Source organism: Chlamydotis macqueenii, chromosome Z (genome assembly GCF_036417535.1).
Source record: "Chlamydotis macqueenii isolate bChlMac1 chromosome Z, bChlMac1.mat, whole genome shotgun sequence".
Taxonomy (NCBI): Eukaryota; Metazoa; Chordata; class Aves; order Otidiformes; family Otididae; genus Chlamydotis; species Chlamydotis macqueenii.
Genome location: NC_141593.1, coordinates 66,258,667 through 66,285,268, shown reverse-complemented (window position 1 = coordinate 66,285,268; position 26,602 = coordinate 66,258,667). Strand labels below are relative to the sequence as shown.

At 41.8% G+C, this 26,602-nt stretch overlaps 2 protein-coding genes across 2 annotated transcripts in view; both read left to right on the top strand.

The window, feature by feature from the left end:
* The window catches only part of LVRN (laeverin), a 37,803-nt gene extending 27,358 nt beyond the window's left edge, over positions 1 to 10,445 (top strand). The window contains exons 15-20 of the mRNA XM_086770592.1: positions 537 to 631; positions 1,236 to 1,343; positions 5,074 to 5,244; positions 7,345 to 7,485; positions 8,708 to 8,783; positions 10,248 to 10,445. Coding sequence (XP_086626718.1) covers positions 537 to 631; positions 1,236 to 1,343; positions 5,074 to 5,244; positions 7,345 to 7,485; positions 8,708 to 8,783; positions 10,248 to 10,394 — 738 coding nt within the window. The 3' untranslated portion in view covers positions 10,395 to 10,445. The remainder of the gene's footprint in view (positions 1 to 536; positions 632 to 1,235; positions 1,344 to 5,073; positions 5,245 to 7,344; positions 7,486 to 8,707; positions 8,784 to 10,247) is intronic.
* Positions 10,446 to 17,430: 6,985 nt separating this feature from the next.
* ARL14EPL (ARF like GTPase 14 effector protein like) lies at positions 17,431 to 23,289 on the top strand. Its single transcript, XM_010125711.2, has 4 exons — positions 17,431 to 17,502; positions 21,756 to 21,875; positions 22,558 to 22,697; positions 23,067 to 23,289. Exons 2-4 carry the CDS (start codon positions 21,765 to 21,767, stop codon positions 23,287 to 23,289), a joined length of 474 nt encoding a protein of 157 aa, XP_010124013.1. The 5' UTR covers positions 17,431 to 17,502; positions 21,756 to 21,764.
* The last annotated feature ends 3,313 nt before the right edge of the window (positions 23,290 to 26,602 follow it).

Here is a 26,602-nt window from a genome sequence, read left to right as displayed (position 1 = left end):
AAGGAGAAATAGAATGTATGTGCTTTGTGGTTTGTACTGCCTTCCAGTTCATCTTCATGGAGAGAAGGAAGGAATTGGGTTTGGATACTAAATGAGATTCTTTTCTCTCCCATACTTGAGTTACCTGAGATAATATTGTCTTACTTATTTCCCTGACTTCTATTTGATGAAGATTTCACTTTTGTTTAAAGTGCAATCCCACAATAGTAGTTATTTTAAGTCCTAAAGTAAAGGTATGTTTAAAATGTGTGAGAAGAACTTATTTTTCTGTCTTTTTATTTGAAAATGGTATTTGTTTTCTTTCATAATGAGTTCAAAAGTCTTAGTGATGTGAAATGGTAACTTCCCAGTTTGAATGGATGTACAGGTACACTGAATTTTAGACTCAGTTTATATACTTTATTTTAATGTACTGTGTTGTCAAGAAATTAATAGTGGCAAGTTTTTAGGATAAATCTGAGTAAGTAAAGAAAAATACAGTAAAATAAAACCTGGCATCTAAATTAAAGTAATTTTTTTTTCCCTTCTTTTAAAAGAAATACCTTTTAAAGAGAATGTTGCCAATATACCATTATTATGCAGGTTTTATTCGTCAAAATGTTCATGCTTTGGAAGATGACTATTTTGCTCAGTAAGTATTCTGCTTTAATTTGAACGTAATTGAATTGTTATTTTTACTGTCTTGTAAGTGTGTGTTATTTGTGATGACACCTCCAATTAAACTATCAGGATAGTTTGGGGTATTTTGAGTCTCTTTAGTGAGCGTAAAAGATGATAGTTTAATAATCTGAGTAGCATTTGTTTATGGGAGAACAGGCTCAACAGGCTGCTGCTAGCTAGGCAAAAGCTGACAGCAATGAACTTTGGATATGATTTATGGATCAATCACTAGAACTTTAAAATAGTTCATTTTGCAAGGCTACTGAAGCCACAGTCTTGAATGTCAAAATGATTTGGACTGGATGCAACTAGTCTCTTAAAACTACCAAGACCAATATAAAACACACAAAAAACTAAGAGAAATTATTGTATATTGGTTGGGTCACTAATATTCATTAATGTTGCTGTCAGGAACACACTATTATTTTTTTATTATTTTTATTAAATTTAACCTGGTTTTAGTAGAGTTTCTCCTGGGTTAACAGCATCATGTGCTGAAACTGTGCTGGTCAAGCACAGTTCAAGTACTCCAAATGTGGAATCTTTTATTCTTGCTATTTTGGCTTCCCTTCAAGAGTGTATTTGGAAAAGCTTTTTGCAACAGCATGCTGGCTGGGCCTCCAGGATTGTTTGAACCTGTCATCTGAACTGTATGCTAAATGGATGGACAACCCTGAGGACAAGTAAGAACGATAATGTGCTCTTAGAGGCGTGCATGCGTAAGTGAGATGGAATGTCAATGGGCACTTACATGGGGGAGGCAGAATGAGAAATGCTCCTGTACACTGCTCTTCTTTCTTGAGATAATGATAGAATTTAAGCCTTACTGTGCCCCTCCAATGCCCTCCTCCTCCCCAGATCTCAACTTTATATTGATTTCAAGATTATTGCTTTTACATAGGCTTTACAGGCCAGACTTTTGCCATGAAGACCAAAATCTGTTTAGCCACATAACAGTCACTTTGCTGAAGCACAGCCTTAGGGTTATCGCATATACCAACTCAGCTTCTAAGCTTCTCTTAGCAATAATGTTTGTATGATACAGGCATTGTATGATACAGGCATCTGCCCACGGTGAGCCCATCAAATTGTCTTGCATGTTCCGTATTCACATAAGGAGGTGCTGGCAACAGCTGTCACTTCTTATGCTGATATTGGAGCTTAGTGGTCAGGTTTCTGGTCTGTGAGGATGGAGTCTGGGCTCTACCAGGATCAGACTTTTTGTATTTGAGTATGGCATTGTTAAAGAAAATGTACAATGTATTGAAACTTTTATTCTCTTTTCCTCCCTCTTTCTTTTGATGTTTTTCTATGCAATGCTCAAATAGTAATGGCACTGGTGAGTGAATATTTAAAGTTTATTATTATTTTTATTTGTTATAGTTGTAATAAACATTTTGTTGTTATTGATATCTCTGTCAGTATATGGAGTTGGCTAAGTAAACTTAACTTGTGTTTTTATGTTTGTGTTTTTTTAAATAGCTGTGTAGTGATCATCCTCATAAAAACTAAATTGTGCTTTGGAGTTAAACTGAAAAGTTTAGATAGCCTAAATATATTCTGTTATGTTCCAGAGACAATATTCTTACTATCCCGCACTAAAGGCAACAGTGCTATGCTGAATTCTCAGTCTGTTTTCAAAACAGTTGTCTATCTTCTCCTATTAATAATATAAGTATTTTTTTCCTGGTGGAATACTACATACCTTATCTGAGTTGAAGAGATGAAAAGTCTGTGAAGTATATTAGCTGATTTGAATTAGAGAAGATTAATTTCACTGTCCTTACTGGCACTTAGTTCAAAGGGACTTTACAGCCTCATGCTTCACATGGCTGTAAGTGTGGAAAAAAAAGTGCAACTATGAATTCTATTAATTGAAAAAAACGGTCATGTTTTAAAGAAAAAAAAACCATAGGAGATAGGAAATTTCTTAGGTTTCAAATGATGGATCACAGTTCCTGTTCAGTTAAAGAGGAAGCTTTTCAAATGCTGGATAGAAAAGGAGAAGGGCACAATAAACTTTTTACTCATATTTCACAGAGAGATCCCTTTAGAGGCTCTTGTGTTCTCAATTCTGAGACTGAAATTAATAACAGCACACTATAGCTGTTCTGCCACAGGTGGAACCCAGTAGGATACTCACATCTGTGGAAGGGAGTAATGCTTTTTCCCTTTCAGATAAGGTGATCAACTTTCAGCTGAACGTTTCCAAACCGTTCCTGGCAGAACTTAACTGGACTTCATAAGGTGCATTTTCTTCTGTTCCATGAAGATAACAAGCCAAAAGCCACGATTCCCAGCCAGTTTCTCAGTTTTTCTCTTTTTTATTTATAGGAGTGAAGCAGAGCTAGTTAAATTAATGTATTCTCTGTTGTGCTGTTACTGGCTTGTCTTCTTTTGAAAGAAGGAAATTAGTGTAGAGGGGGGGACAATGTTGCTGTACATTTTAGTTATTTACTAAAGGTAACCATATACTGCTGTTGCCCTCAAAAGTTAAGAAATCACTATGTCACTTCTGCATTGGCTCCAGGAAAACAATTTTAAGTAATCCATCCTTCTTCCCTGTAGCTTTTTGCATCTTCCCCAAGATACAGAAATAAGACAATCGTGGCAGGCCAGTCTTATCAAACCACTCCCACAAAAAATATCTCAAGATTAATAAGTTCCAACCCTCATCTAACATAACCTTCAGCTCCAAAGTCCCTCTGGAACCACAGTGGACTTCCTCTGTGAACTATACAACATAAACCACTTCAGGGCTCCCATAGATGTCACCAGCCAATAGACCATTGTCCCCTAGTAGGCTGCCCGTATACAGCCTGCCTTGGATGCTGAACATCAGAGCTGCAGCCAAATGGTACACGGAGCTTGTCTATTTGCTCTTCATCCACCACAACTTTACACTCAGTAACCAACATTTTCTTAAAACTATTGGAACAGCTGCAGTTCCAATAAATAAAAAAATAGCTGTATTTTAGCCGAAGCAGCTTATCCTGTTACCGCCCTACCATATCCTCTTTCTAGATGTTATGAAATTATTATTAAACAAATTGCTAGACCCTGTAACTCAAAAAAGATCTGTCATGAAAGGATTCCTTGCAGGACTATTCTTTACCTTGAGATAACCACTCAGTCTCAGTAAGCATCATTCTCGGTGGCAGATCCCTTATGTTCCAGCATATATCCAGGTAAATTATTCCGAACTATTTTTTGTAGTAAATATAAAACATGCCCACACTTTCTGTTATTATGTCAGTGAAATCCCCCACCCACAACAGGACTATAAAATCCCTACATCTTGCATTTTCAGTTTTTAACAAGTCTGTCATGCAAAACACCCAACTCTCTCCCTCATTCTTACTAGCCCTTCTTAATTTCCAGAGTTCATACTTGTCTCTACCTTTTGCTTTGAAGATTGCTGTCATATAGCCTTCCTCTGACTAATATTATCTCTCTTTCTGCTGGTATCATCCCCGTATTTTTTCTAGGATTGCTTAGTGAAATTCAGAGGAATTTTTCTTAAATTATACTCAAATTTGAACTTGCTGCTTCTAGTTTTGGACCTGAAGAATGGTTTTTGTGACCAGAAGTTTGTCTGCTTTTCCAAGTCTATCTCCTAATCTAATGGAATAGAGTTTTTACACCTCTGCTTACAATGCTAAGCAGATTAACAATATGCCAGTGGGAAGTTGAATGTTTCATTTGCAGCAATGGGATCCATTCTCCTACGGAGAATTAGTTCAAAATACCATTGATTTAAACTGTTTTAGATAGATTGCATAGTAGAATACATTGCTATCACTGGAAAGCGTTGACAATGTCTTAATGTCAGGGACACATCATTGCCGCATGAGAAATTTTCTGTTCAGCCTTTGCACATAGAATATTATGCTGATAATGTTTGCATTTAGTTTCTGTTACAAAATTCATCACCATGCTAAGGACTCTCCCCTGGGGTGGGAGTAGTAGGAGGCTGCCTGTTGCATGGAGAAATGTCTGTTCTGTTTCCATTTGTGCTGCAAGTATCTCTTCCTACTGGATGCATTCACTGAAGAAGCTTTGAAAAGGCTTGTCTGGGATGATGCTTGTATGCAGCTGTTCCCTCTTTAATGGTATGATCCATGTCCCAGGCTGTGATGTGAAAGAGTGGCAGTGACACTGTACGTACACAAAATAACTTGGTCCAACTGTTCTAGAAAATGTTTTTGGTTTGACTTTAAACTGCATACTTTTTCAATATTTAACTCATTTATAAAGCAATAAAATTTCCTACCGTTATTTAGATTGCTATTTTATATTTTCTTTCTTCTGCATCTTTTAGCTGTGAATGAAAATTTGTTTTCAGTTATGCATTAACTGCTGGTTTTGACTTTACAACAATACAGTACTTTTTAATCATATTTTGCTTTGCAGAATTCCCTTTTTAATTAGAAGAACGGTCTGCTGCTATGGTGTTGCAGTGGGAAGTGATAAAGAATGGAATTTTGCTTGGGAAATGTATAACCATACCAACTCCACAAAGGAAGACAAAGACATCCTGCTCTCTGCCATGAGCTGTACCAAAGAGTCATGGTTACTTTACAGGTGACCTTGGTCAAAGTATATCTTTGTGTATACAGAAGTAAATCATAAGAACACAAATACTGTACTGTGCAAACTCGATGCAGGTTTGCCTGCTCCAGAAGCATGTGTCTCGTAGGCCACTGGAAGAATGTTAAGAGTTTTCTTAGGGAGAAAGTATGATAAGCAGGTCAAACAGAAATGATCCTTCTGCTGGTATAACATCCCAGATGCTGGTGATCACTGAGAAGAGGATTTTCAGAGCTGGTAACTAGTGTGTCATGTCTAACACTGGGCCTGTCTCTGTCAATATATCTAGTGACCTTTTTGAACTAAAATTATACCCTCAGGCTTTATTATGGCAACACATCCCATAGTGTAATTGCATGTTGTATGAAAATGTGTTTCCTTTTTGTTTGTTTTAAACCTATTTTGTGTTGTTTTTTGACTTGGAACTCATGTCTGCCCTTACTCTCTGCCTTACTGTTAAATAATTATCGTAATTTGCTTTGACATTTTTCCCTACCATTTATGATTTTGCATACTTTTCCCATACTCCCTCTCTCCTGTGTATTCTGTTTCCAAACTAAAGTGTCGTAGTCTACTAAGCCTCTGTGTGGAAGCCAAATCACCCAAGTTAAGGGCAAAAATGAAAACAGTCTTACTAGCAAGCTGTTCACCATTTGAAGTGCAGACTCACACTGAAACAAAATGTTTTTAAATTTCCAGCTTCATAGAATCATAGAATAGCCTGGAAGGCTTACCTTGGAAGGGATCCCTGAAGATCATAGAGTCTAACTCCTGACTCCACATGGGGCAACCTAAAAGTTAAGCCACATATCTAAGAGTGTTGTCCAAATGCTCCCTGAACGCAGTTTGGAGTACTGTATTTGTTATCTTTCATTGGCATCCATATAAAATCTTTTCACTGTATCAGTAAAAGGGTGTTGAAGCTGAATTCTCTAATCTCTCATGTTCATATTACCTAGAGTATTCATCAAAGGACAAATTTGCCAGTGAGGGCCTGGAGAGTGATCATCCAAGAACTGGCATAAACTCAATGAGTCTAAAACTCTGAAAGTACCAGCGATGTTTCTCCTGCCAGCCACCTGCTCTTGTGATGGTGGTCGTTTGAGAGGACAGAGCAAATATGCAAGAGGGGTTGCGAAGAGATGCCCAATCAGCTATGCTGGTTTTCCACCTAACCTATGGTCCTTTATTGACTTCTTCACTGGCACAGGCTAGCACTGGTCCCTGACAAGCTCAGGGAGTTGTGATGACCTTCTTCCTCCCTATGCCTTAGTAGGTGATGAGCCAATCTATTTTTCTAAATGCCACCCTGAGAGTCTTTTGGGGTGAGAAACATTAAGCCGGGCTTTTCCTGGCCCTCAGTGTATTTTGTCTCTTCTGCTAAGCATGGTGGTGGCGTGCAAATGTGAGAAATCCAGCTCATCTACGCTACCCATAAAGCAGCTGCCTACAAGACCCTATGAGAAGATAACTCTTTAACAGTGCTTGAAAGCAGGATGATCCATTGAGGCAATAAAGAGAATAGTTACTTACTTTTTCAGGATATTCAAGCACTCATTGCCACTGACATCATTGGCAGGTTGTTCCTGAAATACTTCTGAAATCATGCCTTGGCCCCCATGAAAGGATCCAAGACTCCTTGTTATTTGGTCTTGTTATATGGGACCCTGTAAACAGGTTGCCTTTGTATAACAGAGTGTCTTGCTGCTGGCTTACTCTCTAGGCTCCATCTGTGTCAGAGCAAAGTGAGTTTCCAGAAACTGAGGAGCAGTTTGCCCTTCCACAGGGTTGTCTGGTAGGAGTGGTTATCTTTCTGTAACACAAATAAGACAAGCACATGGATCCACCTGATGTGCTACACCCTCATTTTCCTGAGAAGTGGAGAGTGAGTCAGTGTGCAAGAACAGGGGATTTCACCCACGTGAGCACAAAAACCAAACTGAATGCTCAGAGCAGGGTGACACCAGCTTTGGTATAGCCTTCCACGTTCTGGTATTCGCTGAGACAGGAATTTTCCCAAGCTTGATTATATTTCCAGATCATCACTGCTAAACAGTAAGTGAGAGGTACAATTATTATCTTATTTTCTAACAGATACTTGCAATATGGACTCAGCGATACATTATTTTCTTCCAATTGTACTCCAATCATCATCTCATATGTGGTGACTAAGGATATTGGGCACCATATAGCCTGGGATTTTGTTACAGAAAATTGGCCACTTTTAAGTGAAAGGTATGGTAAGCAACCAGCTTTGGGTTTCCTTTATTTCTGTGTCTCTTTGGCTTCTTCTCCATCTTTATATTTGAGCTGTAAAATCCAGGTGCAGATTTGCCTTCCAGAGATGACCTTTTTGTAATGACTGATGCAATTCCTTAAGTATGCAGAGCAGGGTTTTCAGAGGATTTGACTCTGATCAGGGCTTAATGTCAAAGAGCTCATGTCAGACACAGAATGCTTTAAAAATTAGTCTGGTCCTGACTGTTTCAGGGCTTTTAAGTGTTAAATTTCCTGGAAAACCTGACACTGGAAAGGGGTTTATCCACTAGCATTTCACAAGCCTGGGTGTAAAATGCTGGAGTGAGATTGTAACCCCTTTTCCAAAGAGAGTATGGAGAGAGAGGGGGTTGGAGTATGCAGGTTTACAAGTGCTGCAAGGACCAGCTACAGTTTTAATCCCTGACTGAAGTCCTAACCTATCTCCAGCCTACCTGCACTGATGCAGGTAAACTGCAGGTGAGCTTGGGCTATCTGTCTCAAGCAAAGCAAGTATTTTAATGTCTGTTTGAAGACTCCCTCTCTCTTTGGCAATGGTGAAAAGCAGCAGGGCTGTGACGGAGTACATTGCTGCTGCCTTTGGCAGCAAAGGAGTCCACCGGGAGCCATTAGAGGCAGCACAACCAAGACCAGCCATCTGGGAGCGTTCAGATCTGTATTGCTAATGCTAGAAAAGGCAACTTGTAGCATGTTTGTGTCACATCAGCTTGTTCCCCTACAGAGCTTTTTTGTTTTCCATACTGATGAGAAATTTGCTGGGAAGCTGACCCATTATTTTCAAACTAAAAGAAGAGTGTGGGTGTTACTTTGTACGCTGTCCTCAGGATACCAACAGAAATACCAGATTGCTAGACTCATCATTCATTAGCCTTTCTAGCTCAGTTTGGCTGTATGGGCTCACAAGTATTACCAGTTTTAAGCAAAGAATTCATGTTACCAAAGTAGAAATACCAGATCTTACTGGGAAATTAAAATAAAGGGTAATTACTGTGCTTCATCCTGCTCAAATGTCTAAATTGAATGTTGTTGATATTTCTTTAGAAGCGGAAAATTGCAAACATCACCTTAGTATTTCCAGTGTGGTAAATAATAACTAAATAGTGGGAGTATTTTCAAATGAGATTAAATTTATTATATTTGCTAACATGCTGTTTGAAGGACCTTTATCTCAATTTTACAGGTATGGGAAGGAATTATTACATGATGTATTAAAAGTCATGGGAAGATTTGTCAATACAGATGTACAGATCCAAGAGGTAAATCAAAGAAGCAGTTAGTTTTAACTTTATTGCCAGTTTGTAAATACAGGTTTTTTAAAGAAATCATTGAATGTATTATATAATATTGCTGTGTTGAGACATTGAGAAAAATGATACTTCTTCATCTGAGAAATAAACATATGAACATGCACCCATAGCCCTGCAGTCTGTGTGTGCAGCTGGCTGTGAAGCATGGCATGAAAGCCAGCTTTTGTGCAGGGAGGGACGTTGTCCTGCTCTGTGTGGTTGCAGTGTAAGGGGTTACCTGCCCGTGTGCTGAACAGATGGCCTACACGTGTGATACAGTTCTTTCCTCTTGACTGCATGGCAGCCCAAATGAGCCCATGAACAGTACTTTCTAATTGGGCTGCTGCACATGTGGAAAAAGGACATGGGTTTTAGGAAACCTGCTGAAGGGTGAAAATCTGTGGGAGGTGGCTGTAGGCTGTCTTATTTTATTCCTCGCAGTAATCCATGTTAGTGCCTGTGACAAATTTTTAACTATCACTGCTCATTTTATACTCTTTTCTTGTTCTTTTGTCTCCAGTCCAAGTCTCCCCAGATCCTTTCCCAAAATATTAATTTATCTTCTCAACAGCTCAGCTTTTGTGCTGTCTGCATGTGATCCACATCTCTGTGCCAGCCCTGAACTGCTAGTATCTATCATTACAAGAAAAATTTTGCTCTCCTTTTGTTGCTGTTGATTGATACACATGTACAGCAAGTAGCTGAGAAGGGATGCTTAATAAGGAGAGCAATTCAGGGAGTTAGCTCCTAAAATGAAAGAAATCTCTCTTGCACATTCATGAACTATAAGTTTTTCACCTTTTATTCTTGAGGGACAACTCCTCAGGATGGCAAAAGCAATAGCCCCAATGCCAGCCTTTAAATTAACCTTCAGGTTTGGAACTGAGTCCCAATAAATATTATCAAAGCTGTCTTATTTTCCTCTTTAGAATCTGTCTGTAGAGATCACCTTTACCATGATACCAACACGAAACATACCAAAAGTTGGGTTGCTGGCACGTTGGGTTGCTGGTCATCATGCTGACATCTCTTTCATTTCTCTTCTTGTTCATTTCCTTCTCCCCCCCTGTATTTCTTTGCTGTTCTTTAGTCCTCTCTTGTCTTCTGCTCATTAGACTGAGATGAAAGACTTCTTCTGTGATTGAAGAACAGAGAATTCTGCTACCCAGCTAGTCCTAGACACCGTGAGGTACAACCAGTACTAGTGAGTTGGCTGCATTTGAAAGGATTTTCAGAGGGATGGCAATAGGGCACATTCCTGATGTGCAAGGAGCTTTCCAGCTTAGTGTTAATCAGTAAACTTGCCTCATCCCTTCCTTAGTCCCTGCCATCTCCCCCTTTTCTGTGCACTTCTGTCTAAAGCACGTGTCAGGTACACAGTTGCTTTCTGCAAGTGAAGTTATGTGAGCTAAGCTCTTGTGTTTATTTCTTCAGTTGCAGGTTTTTTATAATGCTACACTGGAAGAGGATGAGAGAGTGGCTGCTACTCTACTGCTGGAGTTCACAAAATTTGAAAATATGGAAAGGAGAGAACTACTAACCAAAGTTGCCAGCTGGTTACAGAAAAATGTAGATGATTGACTTGGAAAACAATTTCCAGTATATTTTAGTGTGTGACTCACTAGCATTTTTGTATTCATTTTAAGATATAATTAAAGATAAAGCACATTTTTATGAGTCCTGTGGTTGTCTTCCTAATTGGAAATTCAGGGTAAAATTATTCACAAAGAAAAGAAAGACTCAGCAAAAGAAATAAGAAATATATTTTCCTATTAAATCTAAATTAATTTTCTACAGGAAATTCTGTTTTGCTTATGATTTGTGCTGTGACTTGGGCAAGTCATTTAGTCTGTCTCTCTCTACTTCTATGTTTGTAAATTGCAAAGAGGATAATAATTTAGAACAGTGTCATGAAACATAAACTGAGAATGGCTTCAGAGCTGTAGGGAGGAAAGGACTAAAGAAACCTCAAATTTTAATTGTAATAAATGAATGCCTTGTCATTCAAACTTTATTTTTCCTTAGTAGATCCATACTTAATGTGTCTACATTCACATGTGCGTTTGATTAGAAATGTGCTTTTGAACAGACTCCCACAGCTGTCTCCATTTATCATGCTTCAACCCCCCAGACAGTCTTGGAGTGTGTGAACTGGTTCAAGAGGGCCAGCATGGCTTCACCAAGGGCAAGTCCTGCCTGACAAACCTAGTGGCCTTCTATGATGGAGTCACTACATCAGTGGACAAGGGAAGAGCTATGGATGTTGTCTGCCTGAATTTCTGTAAGGCCTTTGACATGATGCCCCACAACAAATTGGAGAGATATGGATTTAATGGGTGGACTGTTCGGTGGATGAGGAATTGGATGGTTGCATCCAGAGGGTAGTGGTCATCGGCTCAATGTCCAGATGGAGGTCAGTGACAAGTGGTGTCCCTCAGGGGTCCATATTGAGACCAGTGCTCTTTAATACCTTAATCAATGACATGGACAGCGGGATTGAGTGCATCCTCAGCAAGTTTGCAGATGACACCAAGCTGAGTGGTGCATTCTACACGCCTGAGGCATGGGATGCCATTCAGAGAGACCTGGACAAGCTTGAGAAGGGGGCCCATACAAACTTCATAAGGTTCAATAAGACCAAGTGCCAGGTCCTGCACCTGGGTTGGGGCAACCCTTCGTATCAATACAGGGTGGGGGATGAAGGAATTGAGTGTAGCCCTGCTGAGAAAGACTTTGGGGTACTGGTGGATGAAAAGCTAGACATGAGCTCGCAATGTGCACTCACAGCCTAGAAGACCAATCGTGTCCTGAGCTGCATCAAAAGGAGCATGGCCAGCTGGTTGAGGGAGGTGATTCTCCCCCTCTACTCTGCTCTCATGAGTACTCCCACCTGGAGTACTGCGTCCAGCTCTGGAGCCCCCAACATAAGAAGGACGTGGACCTGTTGGAGCAATTTCAGAGGAGGGCCACAGAGGTGATCAGAGGGCTGGAGCACCGCTCCCTTGAGGACAGGCTGAGAGAGGTGGGGCTGTTCATCCTGGAGAAGAGGAGGCTCCAGGGAGACCTTATAGAGGCCTTCCAGTACCTAAAGGAGACCTACAAGAAAGATGAGGACAAACTTTTTAGCAGGGCCTGTGGAAACAGGACAAGGAGTGATGGTTTTAAACTGAAAGAGGGTAGATTTAGATTGGACATGATGAAATTTTTTACAATGAGGGTGGTGGAACACTGGCACAGGTTGCCCAGAGAGGTGGTAGATGCCCCATCCCTGGAGACATTCAAGGCCAGGTTGGATGGGGCTCTGAGCAACCTGATCTGATTGAAGATGTCCCTGCTCCTTACTGCACTGAACTGCTGACTGATGTACACGTGGGGTTAATCATCTTGCTTACGCATAATTTTGGAGGTAACAGACGGAATTCAATCCATTAGTATTAGCAAATCATATTAGCTTGTGGTTGAAGAAGTATGGAATCCTCAGTCCAGGCAAGTTATTTATTTGTAGGGTAACAGTATTATGACAAAATTACTGTACTGGCACTCAGGTTAACACAGAAACCAGTGTTATATGGCAATGCAGGAAACCCACGAAGTTAAGAGTACTGCATTGCGAGGAGACAAGGAACAAAAACCAGACTTGTTAATACAAAGAATTTTTCACTGGCACCCTCTAAATATATTTAAGGAAAACATTGCCATGTGGGCTGCAATTAATCTCCTCTGCCCCCCATGGCTGCAAAGAAAAATTTTAACTATTTTGAGACTGAGGATCCCTTTAGTGTATAGGGATTACCAACGGGTGCAGCCAGGTTTGTTTGACCCCTTTAGCGTTTGATCCAGTTAAGGGTAGTGCCAAAGAAAATTGTGTGCATTCTGGACAGCCTTCATCAAGCTGATTGAGAAAACAGAGGAAGTCATCAAGGCTGTGATGAGTTAGAGGGGTTTTGTTTCAGCAGTTCCTGTGACTCCCACTAGTTAATAGCTGGCTCTGCATGCCTCATCCGAGGGACTCACCAAAGCTCAGGAAAGTCGTTGTTGCAGGATTTACGGACTAGACTTCCCATAACAGCATTTTACCCTGAAGCCCAGTAGGTCTGAACCATTTCCTTCCAACCATGAGTAACCACTCTTCCTTTCTAACCACTCTTTCTTATTATTATTTTATCATCTTTTTCTTCTTCCTACTAACACGTGAACAATTACTAAAACATTTAAATAACAAGTTATTTTCAAATAATGGCTGCTGACTAATGTATACCTCTTGACTGACATTCTGTATTGCAGAATAGCAGCACAGATTTCACGGCAGAGGCAAATGATAAAGGAGATTGCTAGGCAAGCTGCCTGAGTAGGAGCAGATCTGAATTGCTCTTCCTTCCAGCGTCCACACATTTGCACCTGGCCGCATGTAACATCGACATAGGTACAATGACAGTTCTTGCTGCTGTTGTGTGCAAGTTGAGCACAGAGGTCTGGAGTCGCAAATGGGAGATGCAGCAAGGGATGGAGAAGTGCATGGGAGGAATCCAGGGCAAGCTGAGCAAGCTGCTTTATTGCAAAGGGAATTGGAGTGAAAGAAAGTTCCTTGAAAATTATTTTAAGGACATGGATGAGACTTTAGGAAATGAGCTTTTACAGTACTGACACAGACTCTGTAGGTTTTATGTGGCATGTAATGGGGAAGATGGGGGAGTGGGGGAGGCAACTTCCAGTGAAAGGAGGTGTCATTGATAGGATGCATTTAGTAGGCCCTGAGGGGAAAAAAAAAGAAGAGTAGATATGATGGGAAAGACCAGCTTTTTCCCCTAGGTCCTGCTCTCTGCCCTGAGAATGTGGGAGTCAAAAAGTTACACTTGTTCTGCCTTTACAGCATGCAAGTGTGACACAGCAGGAGACTTGGGAGCTGGTAAGGATAGGGAAGAGATAGTGCAGTAGAAGGAGGGAAGGAGAATTAGGACCTCCCAGAACAATTGGGAAGGGAGGATGAAAAGAGGTGAGAGGACCAGGGGGCCAAAGACGAGACAGGATGAGAAAGCAAGTGAGGGAAGATGGAGGAGCAAGGGAAGATCCAAGGGGAATGAGGAGAACATGCTAAAGAGGGAGAAGTTCAGCACCTCTTGAGTGCATTGCTTGTCCTGCTTCCTTTTCCCAAAGAAACCTGATCTGAGGTATTTTGAAGGATTATGTTTTATGCTTTTGGATCCCGTATTGCTCATTTAGAAGAGGGCTGGGCCTCCCAGTCAAGGTGTGAGTTCCATACCATCTGGCTGCATTGATGGCACACACAGATGAGATGGGTGGAGCAGCCTTTCCTTTCAGGGTTGTTGCAAGTCCCAGAAGGGTGGGTATGTGGTAGGGAAAAGGGGATGGGGGCTAAAGTGCCATAAATAAACAGTGATGTGGTTTTGCTGTGCAATGCCTCACAGACGACAAAAAGAGCTGACATCTCTGCATCCCCTGGCCCAGAGATACAGGGGCTTGGCTGGAGCCAGGTGCGATGGACGAGTCTCACTCTTTGACCAGACTAGTGGTAGCTTGGTTCAGGATCCAAAGGCAGTAAAGGCCTAGGCTATAACCAGGCCAAGAACTCCTCTAGTTCTCTGAAAGCCCATGCGGGATCAGGGTGACACGGTGAGCACTGATGTGTGCGACCTTGGAAGCTGGAACACTGACCACGTGATTAACACAAGAATAGCAGGTGGTTCTTCCAAGACCCATTTGTCAAGGAACAAAGGAAGCTGCGGGTACAAGGAGTCTCATGCTCATCTTTTCCATCACATGTAATTTGACTGTGAGCCAACCGCTTAATTCCACAAATAGGACAGCCTGAGTGAGCCTCCTCTGAGCTCTCCCTGCTAAGCAGCTGGCTGCACAGCAGCCATCTCCCCTTGAGCTGGGACGCTGCTCAGGGTTACTCCTCCAGGCCGAGAGACCCCTCACTAACTGCAGATCTTTGGTAAGTGACCAATATTGTGTGTAACTCGTATCATAGTGCACTAAGATTCTGTGCTGGCAACTTCAATCATTATTATATCCTTTGTGTGCTAAGTAATAGAGTGAACCTCGCCGTCTTCTAACCCAAACTATTCTATGATTCTATCTGTTAAGTCTCACTTTTACAGTATCTTATTTATATAAGACCACTGTTCTTGCTACCTTTGGCGGTGGTTCCTTAAGTGGTCTGCCCCACGACAGAGGGACAATGGGCTCTGGTCTTTTGGGGCCGTTGCCTGTCATTCTTTGTGATGGGATGTCCTCTGAGGAGAGGACCTGAGCAGGGATGGTGGCCTGACCTTGGCCACCTGCGGGATGCCCATCCTGATGCTCTCCCACTCCTCAACAGGGTGTGGGGAGAAAATGAGGTGAAAAAGCTCATAAACCAGGGATAAAACCAGGGAGATCACTTACCAGTTACCGTCACGGGCAAATTTGACTTGATTTGGGGAAATTAATGTGATTTACTCCAAAGTAACAAGGACTTGTAGACCTCCCCGCACCCTCCCTCTCTCCCAGGCTCCAGCGCTTGCACACACACTCCTCCCCATCGCGCCCCCCCCCCAGCAGCCCCGCAGGAGGAGGGCGGCGCGGAGCCGCCGTGGGGCCGCCTGCCAGCAGAGGGGTCGGAGAGGGGTTCGCCGTGCCTCCCCGATGCCTCAGAAACCCCCCTTTCACAGCCTCCTCTCCTCAGCATCTCAGCCGCTAAAATTCCCCCCTCCCGCCCCCCTGCTTTTCAGGTGCTTCCTCCCCGTCAGCTCCGCCCTCCGCCTCCCCCCACGGTGACTGCTGCTGGTTTGAACATCCGGGAAGGAGAAAACAAGAGGCAGAAACAGCTGATAAACTTGGCAGTTTAGGAAAAAATGGGGATAAGGGGCGGAGGAGGAGCAGGAGGAAGGGGAAGTGAATTATAAAATGGGAGGAGCACCACTAAGACCTCACTCTGTGTTAGCCGTTCAACAATGAAGTCGTAGAGCCCGGAGGAGCTGTTTCCCCACGGGATAAGAACATTACAGATTGTTTTTTAACAGTGAAAAGTGCTTTTTTTTTTTTTCCCTCTTCAGCTGCCCGGCTTGTTCTGCCTGCAGGGATGCTACTGCGCGGCAGAGAGCTCCGAGGTGCACGAGGAGCAATTGGCATTGGATAACGGGCAGGACGCTGAAGAGAAATTTAACGAATTTTTAACCACTTCTCTGCTTTCTCTGCTTTTCTTCCCCCCTCCCTCTGCCCCCAAAGTAGGGACATTTGCATCATGTCCCCCGAGGTGTATTCACAGTCACATGCTCATGATGGAGAAGACTTGTCCGGGTTGGAACTGTTGGAGGAGTTTCACCACCAGAATCCATGGTGAATCACCACGAGAAACGTTTATAAATGTTACCTAAGATTTTTTTTCTACATGTACATCCTCACTTGTAGCCTAACACCCGCTCATAAATATTGTAACTCATGCACAAACTACGCAGAAAAAGTTCAGATACATATGTAAAATGTATTAGTAAAATTATTGGTAAAGTATTAGTAAAATGGAAGAAAAAGAGATATTAAGCATACGCTAGTTTAATTATATTTTTTAAAATATTTACAATTTTTGTATTCATAGAGTTAATAATTCCTGTTTTCTCCATATGGAACACAGGAAAAAATATAGGAGAATAAAACAGATTGTAGGTTTTTGTTTGTGTCTTGCTGTTGTATGAGTACCTTGGAGACTGTGATTTTTTTTTTTTTCCCTTGAGGAATTTGTGTTTTATTTTTCATGACAAGGAAAACAGTCTGTGGAACAAAAGGAAGGTATGCGTAGCAGGATTTAAATCACCTAGCTAAGGTCTGCTGCTAGAATGTTACATGAGCTTTTGGTTTTAAAAGCATTTGGAGGAAAAGAAAATAGTATGGTAAATAATAAATTTACTTGCTGTAAAATACCTCAGAGAACGGATGGATACAGCTGATGAAGATAAAAGGACACGTTGGACTATTTCTCTAAGCAGAACAGGAGAATTTATGAGACAGTTTGGGATGTTTATTAGGATTTCGCTGTGTTCTAGGGAAGAGTAATGAAAGCCGTAAGTGATTGCAGCGTGCTAGAAATGGGCATCTGGAGGTGTCAGGAGGAGCCCGAGTTGTCTCCACTAGTGCAACAAACAATCCTGAAAGGCAGCACGTTGAACCATGAGGCTGCATTGTCACTTTAGCTACTGGGGAGCATATTTATTTGGTGACTTTTGACTGTTGGAGATACTGAACACAATCCAGAACGTTTTGTCTAAAGTGGTAAAATATTCTTTTACTACATCCATGTCCTTAAAAAAAAAATCTCATTTTTTTCTAAGGTGCAGTAGTTATTACAGGTTTTTTGTTTACTTACTTCTATGAAAAAAAAGCTCTAAGAAATACATTTGCTCTGTGAACATACCACAGATGCAAGTAATAAATGAGGACTCCCGCCCCGGTTGATATCGTTTCTCTATTTCTGCTCTTTGTGCTAAGCACTATTTGAAAGCCATAATTAATGAGACAGAAAATGTGAGGTCCTTTAAGAGAGTTACCTGGCACTGTCTTCAGCCTGCCTCTCTGGGGAGCACTGTTTTGATTATTTGTCTTCTGTTTCATTCACTCAGGGGCTGATGTCATACTTCCACTATCAGAGGAATTGTGCGGCAGTAAACCTACGCTGTGCCAGCCCCTTCCTTTGGTAAGTACAATTTAAAATTCTGAGCAACCGCCTTTCTCTCTTGCCTTCTGCTCTGAACTGAGCATATCCCCTTCAGAAGGGCAGGTGTTCAGAAGGTAAGTCTGGCACATCTCTTCTGCCTATTGCATGACAACCAGAAGATGCACATGATTTTGTAATGATCTCTTAGAGTTCAGCTAAGGGATCCCTCATTTCCAGATATTGGCAGAAAGGTTCTTGGTTTGGGAGGGAAAACTCATGAGGATTTCTTTTATTTTCCTGGGAGAAGGCAAGGTTTGGTATTCCAGACTCCTGTCACAGAATGGGCCATTGCTCTATCACCATGTTTATCAATTTTCTGGGAAACCATCTGAGTTACAAGAGACAAGACCTATTTCTTTATCAGGTTTGTGTTTCCCAGCTAGCTTCAAGGCTGTCTTCTGAACACACACGCACATTTGGGGATATGAGAGAAGGCAAAGATGAGTTGGTAAGTGGCCTTTCTGCATCTCTACCGCTCAGTTCACAGTTGACCCATAGTTGATCCTTCCCATTCTTAATTTGGCTGGCACGAGATGTCCTATAGACATTTCAAGATGCATATGTGAATGTGCCACAAACCTGACTGCTGGTTTCTGAGCCCACAGGCATCTCTGCAGAACGAGGCTCTGAGGAAGACAGGACTGTGGCAATGGTTCAGTCTAATCCATGTGGGCAAAGGGGGATTGAAGCCATAGGGCCAGCATCTTGTCTTGACCTGGGGAAGGCGATGTTCCTGCTTACAGATCTCAACCAGAAAGTCTCCAATGGCATGAACAAATACAACTTGAAAACAATGTCTGTTCAGTCTGGCAAACCCTGCAGAGATACTCACTAAAGCTGTTAGGCTAAGATAAGCAGCCTGGAGTATCTGGAATACCAGTCACCATATTTCACACCAGCTGAAATATTTAGCAGTGCAATCTGCAAGGATCATGAATAGGAATATTAAATTCTTGAAAGAGCAGATACAGGAAAAATATTTATCTTATGAAAATCATAAAAGCGGTTTCTTCCAAATCCCAACATCTTCTGAAGCTGTTCTCCGAGCAGAAACATCTGTCTCTTGGATAAGACCAAGTATCTTTTAGTATAACACAGCCTTTGGTTTTCTTCCTCCTTTAACCTGTTTTTAGACTTGTCGGCTGTCCCAAGGGTCTGTGCTGAAGTTGCCAGTTTTCAGCCATATCCTTTGGCTACAGTGGGATGTTGAGACGTGGATGATCACCTCCAGGAAATACTTGATGTATTCAAAAGGTGTGGGAGAACACAGGTTTTGGTGGAGAAAGGGTGCAATTGATGGTTGTCCTGAGTTGAAATTTTTATGGAAGAGACTAGTGGATGGTCACTACAGACCCCTGGATTGTCACTACAGACCCCTGGTTTGTCACTACAGACAAACCAAAAATAGCAGATGAAAAAAACTCTGCTTCAGAACCAGTAATACTTCCCTTTGGATAATTACGTTCTGCAGACTTGAGAGTGGATGTCTGAATCTCACAGCCTCCCTTATTCCCCTGTTCCCCTTCAGAACATCCTATGGAGGATAATCCATCTGTGAGTCTCACCAGTTTCTGAATCTTGCACAGTTTCCTAGTCACACTCTGACTCATTTTTTAGTGTCTTTCCTGGAGATTAACACTTTCTCTTTACAATATATATGGAGACAGAAGAGTGCTACATTTTCTGTGCAGAATATTTTCACTGAGGTGCAAAGGCATTTGAAACGTGTTTGGAGCATGATGCTTGATCCTTTTCTGCCTCTATTTCAAAAGTTTTTATGATTTTGGGTGTTTGGCTCTAGATAACTGTTAGGACCGAGTTTCCAAAGGAGTCAAATATTTACACCGTGAGGGCACAGGTGGGAATTCTGCATACTTACACTGGCGGCTGCTGATGGCTGTTCTGCTCCTGACCCCCACAGACAGGGGTAAAGCAGGCACAGATGATAGTCATCCGTACTCATAAAGTGCTTTACAATGCTGGATGCATAGTTGGACACCAGAGGAGATGCACTAAGCAAGTTTTATCAGGACTCCAACTTGAGAGCAAATGAAGAACTATACTCACTTCCTCTGGAGCAGTGGCCTTTGACCTTGTTTTATTTGTGGGTACCTAGCAAATTTTCAGTAGGAAAACAGTCTCCCCCATACAGCAAATATTAATTGCCTAGTTTTCCTTTTCTAATCCTATTACCTGGTTTTGGCTGGGATGGAGCTATATTTTTTTCCCAGTAGCTGCTGTGTTTTGGATTTAGTATGGGATTTGGTAGGTGAAGAATGTTGATAATACACTGATGTTATGAGTTGTTGGTAAAGAGATCAAAGACTTTTTCAGCATCCCAGGTTTTGGTAATATGCAGGTGCAGGAAGCTGGTAGAGGTATAGCCAGTGCAGCTGACCCAAACTGGCCAAAGGATATATTCCGTACCATGAGCATCACACTCAGGATGTAAGTAAGGGTTGGGCCAGTTGGCAGCTCTCTTGCTTCTTTTTCTCTCTCTCGTGATCGTTCCAAGATTGCTCTTGGTTCCATTCTGTGATTGCTGCACGGGACAGGCAGTATTGGTTGTAGGGTCAGCAAGTGGTGAGCAATTGTTCATTTGTATGTTTTATTATCCTTTTATTTGATTACTATTAGTAGTACTATTAACATATGTTATTATTATCTTTTCCTTTGCTGCTGTAGTAAATTGTATTTATTGCAACCTATGCGTTTTCCTCTCTTTCTGATTCTCTCCCCCACTCCCCTGGTGAGAGGGAGTGAGTGGCTGTGTGGTGCTTGGTTGCCAGCTTTGGTTAAACCATGACAGCCTAAAGAGATGCTCAGGTCCCGGGAATAGAACTGTTACTGTAGAGCGTCCCATTGTGAACAGTGTCACAGTCTTGGTCTTTTTTCAGGTCACTGAAGAAGAGAAAAGGAAACCACCTCTGAAGCAGGCTGAAGGCTGTTCTGAATAGAACACCTCAGAAAAAAAGCATCCCCTCCTGTTACTACAAGGTCTCTTTGTTCTCATTGCTGTTCCCACTTTGACTGTCACCCTGCAGAGAGGGGCTGCAACAGAGGGAACTGAAGGCTTGGACTTCTCTCCTGCTTCTCTCAGACAGGTGCTGGCCCTTTAGCAGAGATGAAATGAAGACCTTCAAGGGACAAGGTTTGGGCAACAGTCCTTAAGTGCAGGCTAACCTGTCAGAGACCACTGCATTACCTTTCAGAGGCAATGGGAGAGGCTGGGCAGCACCTGGGGAAGCACTGGAGGAACTCCAAAACAGTTTAGAAATTGTGGTGGTGTCTGGGGTTAAAGTCTGAGGCACTGAAACTGTGTATATTGCATAAAAGGTTTTAACTCACAGGGGTGTCTAAGAAGTAGTAGCTAGCATCCATCCTGAACAATTGCCACCACCATTTCTGTGTGACAAGCAGAGGTGATGGGTGGCGTTTGTAGGACAGACTCACAGAACCCACAGCCCTTCCTGGGAGCTCTGTTAGCAGAGTGAGTGGTCCACTTTTTTTTCTCTTAAACCCAAAAGCCATGCATTCTATTTACACGCAAAATCTTTCACAAAGGTGAGGACTGAGATTTAAAAGCCAAGAAGTTTTCTTCTAGTCAATTGATTGACGTCTTCAGGAAGAAAAGTGTGAATCTCTAGGGAACAGTCTAGCCGCTGCGGCAGCAGCTCTGACACACTCCTTGGGCGGGCACGAAAAATGTCAGAATGTGCCCAGGCCCCTTCCGCTCCCCCCTGCAACCCCCGCGGCCGCTCTTTTTCGGAGCCGTGCAGCTCAGACAACAGTGTCACCTGCTGGGGAGCGGGGTGCCTGCTCCCGCCCGCGGCTGTCCCCGCCTTTATCTGTCCTGTCCTGTCCCGTCCTGCGGGAACGCGGCTTCTCGTCCCTACATGAAAGGTGACGGTGCGGTGAAGCGGGGCCAGTGACACACGCGGAGCTGTCAGCATTTCTTTCAATTTCTCTGCTATTTATACTCCGGAGACTTTCTGAGGTTTGCTTATCGAATAATAGAGTGGCTTTGGTGGTACAACTTTTGTTTACGTTAGTTATTTTAATACAGTTTTAAAATCGAGGCTGATACCAAGCCACATTTTGTTCTGCATTTGCTGTTGGTTAAGAACACATAAAGGCCTGGTATGGATATCACCTGTTTACCTCAACACCGTCACTTAAAAGTCTGTGGATCTCCGCATGTCTAACACACGTGTATGTATATATTTCACAAGGCGGGTCAAATGAGTGTTCATGCAGAAGAAAACTGCAGGAAAAGCAATTCTGCCCAGGAAACATCTGCAGAAGGAAATGTCTCTCCTGCTAAGGACTGCGCAATATCACAAAAACAATTGGTATGACTTCACCAGTACCATTTCATTATCAAGATACTTATCATTGCCTTCAATTTCTTCCATTAAAAAAAAAAAAAAAAAAAAAAAAAAAAAGCTGGAGTCAATAGGGAAATATCAGTAATAACAACAGTGAAATGAGTCAAGTTTGCAGTGCAGTAATTTAGAGGACTAAGAGCACTTCCAAGCTCAGATGAAACAGTAAGTAGGGAAATAGGAGAACACTCTTAGAGGGAGGACTATCTCTATAACTTATTGTTCCTGACTTGAAACTGCATAACTTACGGTCATGGACAATGACGATGCTGGAGCATATTTTCTGCACCAAAAATCTACTCCATGCCCAAAAGCAGAAATATCTGAATAATGTAGGTGCATGAGATTGCTCTATAGACAGCACAGTCATGTATTCAGAGTCATGGTTGCTCCCTCTCCTGTCAGGATGCACAGTTGGTCATAGGAATGACTGGTAAAGGAATACTCAATTAACAGACAAGCAAACGTTTTAAACAATATGGGTTTAATTTAAGTCAAGTTTTGCTTCATTTTCCTGCCTGTGTTGTTTTAAGTTGATCAAGAATATAAATTTTAATGTCACTTGAAGCCAGTGAGGCTTCAATTTTGGCAGCTAATAAGCATTTGTTCTAATTGTACTAATTGTAAACTTTCTGTTTTTTATTTATAGCAACAAGTTGAGAAACAATTAAAATGCTTAGCCTTTCAAAATCCAGGACCTCAGGTAGCTGACTTCAATCCTGAAACTAGAGAGCAGAAAAAGAAAGCATGCATGTCACAGATGAAACAAGATTTTTTTTATAAGCCCAAGTAAGATGTGCTAATTTATTACGTATTTTAGTTTTAAAAGTGTCTGGTATGCCATTTACTGACTATAAATTAAATTAATAAAAGCCTTAATATTTTGCAGAGAGATTTCTTATTATACATGAAAGCATGCAGGGAAAACAAGCTCTTTCTCTGTGACTTAAGATAATTTTTATTTACTTCTTTGTCACACTTTCATTTTGAATAACAGTGGCTGTTTCAATTAGGATATAATGCTGGTATTTCATTATGCTGTGAGGTTGTTAAAGACAAAATATTTGTTCCTGGACAGATGTTTTCCACATTTGTTTGGTTTAGTATTCAAGCATTTTGAAGCATTCTCTAAGAATCACTTTTTCTTCTCTTTTGCAGAATTACAAAGAAATATGACAAACATGGCAGGCTGCTTTGTAATAATGTTGATTTGTGTGATTGCCTGGAAAAGAACTGCCTGGGTTGCTTCTATCCTTGCCCCAAATGCAATTCAAACAAATGTGGACCAGAATGTCGCTGCAATAGGAAATGGGTTTATGATACAATTGAGACTGAAGCTGGGAATGTGATCAGCGTGTTGCCATTTTTTGTCCCTGACTGATATTGTTCATCTGTGTGAAGTTCTTCTTTCTTTACATTTTATTAAAGTAAATTTTGGCTTTATGAATCATCCCTAGTGATGTTCATGGCAGTGGTGCTTGTGCTTCTTTATTGCTGCCTACTTAGCAGACTTCAGCCTTCCTCATTAAGTAGGTATTTCATTGTTCCTCATCCTTGCAAGCTTTACTAAGGCACCTAGTCAGTCCTCTCTAAATCCCGACTTTCTAAAACTGAATGTGTCTGGCCTGCTGTGAAAAGACATTTTTTTTTTTTACCCTGGGAAGCAGAACCACATTACTTGTAATCAGTTTTTTCTTGCTGATTTCTCTGCAGTTAGCATTTTTTTTTTTTTTTTACAGCATATGGTATACTCAGCCTCGATCAGTCATTAATTATATAGCTAGAGGTAAACGGATTGGATTTTTTTGCCTCTGGACAGAAAAGTCTCTTCAGCTCTGGGACTTTCCTCTTATTGCAAGACATGACAGATTTAAAATACCGTAACTTACACTCTGTCTTCTTATGAGGTAGGTGTTCTCATTCACGATGGGTGCTCACACTCTTTTTGAGGAGTGAGGGTCCCTCTGGATCTTGAAGTGGGGAAGGCTACAGACTGCCTCACGTGATCTCTAGGAGCGTGCTGCTAGTGAGGGAATCATCCCCTGGGCCCACTGTGTGTTGGTTTTGAGGAGACTCTCCCAACTTTGAATGTGGCACCACCTTTCTCCCCTACAAGAGGTCGTTCTCTGTGGACAAAGACCTTCTGCTCCAAGGCACAGATATCATGGGGTACAAGAAAATTCCTGGAACAGATCCCAAGAATGCCTTAACACCACAATCCCCTTCTGACTTGATATCTCAGAAAGATTTCTTGCTCCTCTCAACTAATGACACCTCAGTACTTAAGCCTGTAGCATAAAAACACCCAGTACCAAAAAACTTCACAGGAATATTTGTTGTGGTGGTTTAAACACTCTCTGTTTGGCAGTCCCATCTCATGCTGCTTTCTCATATACCCCACTGGTCTCAAAGAATCTTTTACTTGTGCTGGGAGTCCAAACAGCCCACGTGATCTCTGAGCTATATTTCTTAAGGGAGGTGGAAATCCTGCCAGTGTAGTCAGGGATTTGGTTTCTTGTTGCAGGTGTGCCACAGACTCATTCCGAACTTGGCTGAATAAGCAGCTCTTCAAGAAGATAAAGTTGATTTGCATGGGCAGGAAGATGGCAGCCTTCCTTTGAAATAACCTCAAGATCTGAAATGGACAGGTTTGAATTACCTTCACTTTCTTTCCATTTAAAGGCAAAACCTCAAATAGTTTCTCAAGTGGATTCCTGTGGTAAGGCTACATGTTAAGTTTTTTGAGTAATGTTATTAAACCCAGATCGGTGTAAATCTTCAGAATCTCATTATTGAATTGGTGTTACTTTGTCGTTTTTAAACATGGGCTGTGCCTCTGTCACAATCATAGCTAAATGCAAAGTATAAGAGAACTCCATCACAAACACAGTACAACCTTGAAAATATGGCACAAAACCTGAAAAAAACAGAAGTGAGAGCCAAGAGGAGGATAATGATAATATCTGTTTGTATGAAAAGTGTTACAGGATTCCTGTCCACAGCAAGACTTAACATTAGGTAACTGCAGTCAATTGCATGGTATTCTGTTTACTAACAGTGTTTTTAAAATGATGAAGGACAATCAGCCCTGGGAAAAGCTAGATTTGTTGTTCCAGAAAGTCTAGATATTTCAGTCACAACCTCAGACCACTAAACAGTTTCTCCTGTCTTAAAATGAACTTCTGTATATGGCAAGGTGCCATTCAATCCCACCACATCATTTCGAGAAAAATAAGTCCATACTGTTCCTGAACTTATACTACTATGTGCCAGCATTTGTTGAGGTAAGAACTCTACAGTTAATATTTGCCAGCCTCTGTGATTCATACACAGAAAGGCATGAAAAAAAACTCCAAATCACACCCTTGGAACTCTTTTCCAGGCAATTTTCATGATCCTTTTAACACCTTCTAGATGCACACAACTGAACTTTCTCTATATACACCCACACCAGAGTGGAATACAGATTTAATTCACTTCAGTGGGAAATCCAGAAGAGCTTGACTAAAGAAATACAGACTGATGATTTCTGGATAAATATTTAAATATGCCTTGGATAAATATTTGCACCAAAAGCATTACAGTTGCTGCAGCTCTACTGAGTTCCTTAGCTAGCAATAGCAACGTTAATTGTAGCTTGTCCTTTGACACATCGTTCATGATCTTAAAACATTTTAAAATAAATTATGCAGGTTTCAATGGACTATTTTGTTTGCTCCCATTCTATCTGGAAAACAGATATATTAAGTCTGAGCTAACAGCAACTTTGAACATTAGTTAGAATGCGATACTTGTGTTTCATTAACCCTAATTTGTAATCTTGGCATGAACCATAGATTTCCTCTTCTGTCATTTGCAGAGGGCAATGCATCTTTTCTTCATTGGCCTGGCCCTGCAAAGTACTGACCTGCTTCCACCTCCCCTCAGGCACAAGTGTATAAATGCTGGTCCCTTACAGCATCATATCTGTTTGTTGTTATAATGGAATAAATTAAAGCCTGTTGTCCACAGCTGAATCTCCTGTATGCTCACAGATGCCTTTGACTGAAGAAGCAGGCTATGCAGCCCTGATTTCCATTGTGAAGCTTTGCCACTCAAATAATCTGACTCCCTTCACATGACTAGACATAACAGTGAATGTTCACATATAAGCACAACAATAGCAAACAATAAACCATCATACAGAACCAATAAACTGAGAGTCTCCTGCCCTTATTCATAGTTTTCTGCCCTTACTCTTTCTGGATAAAATCGAAGTAGTCCTGCTGGTTTTAATTAGATTACTCATTCAGTGGATCACAAATAATGACAGACAGTTTCATAATGATAACAGTCACAGTGAGTAACAGAGGAATATTTATTTCTGATACACTTTCTGATGTCACCTTACGCCGTTCCTTCCTCCTCGGGGCAAGAACTCACATTCCTCCCCTGCTCCAGCCTGGGGTCCCTCCCAGGGACTACAGTCCTTTGTGAACTGCTCCAACACAGGCCCTCCACGGGCCACAGCCTCCTTCAGGCATCCGCCTGCCCCGGAGTGGGGTCCTCCCCGGGCTGCAGGGGGATCTCTGCTCCTGCGTGGGCCTCCATGGGCTGCAGGGGCACAGCCGGCCTCACCATGGGCTGCACCACGGGCTGCGGGGGAATCTCTGCCGGGAGCAGCATCACTGCTCCCCTCCTTCTTCACTGACCTT

Bases quoted from the DNA above. Each gene is read 5' to 3' on its own strand.
- ARL14EPL (XM_010125711.2), top strand. From the start codon at position 21,765: ATGAGTGTTCATGCAGAAGAAAACTGCAGGAAAAGCAATTCTGCCCAG. The intron at 21,876-22,557 runs GTATGACTTCAC...TTTTATTTATAG, and splicing joins CAATATCACAAAAACAATTG to CAACAAGTTGAGAAACAATT. The intron at 22,698-23,066 runs GTAAGATGTGCT...TCTCTTTTGCAG, and splicing joins GATTTTTTTTATAAGCCCAA to AATTACAAAGAAATATGACA.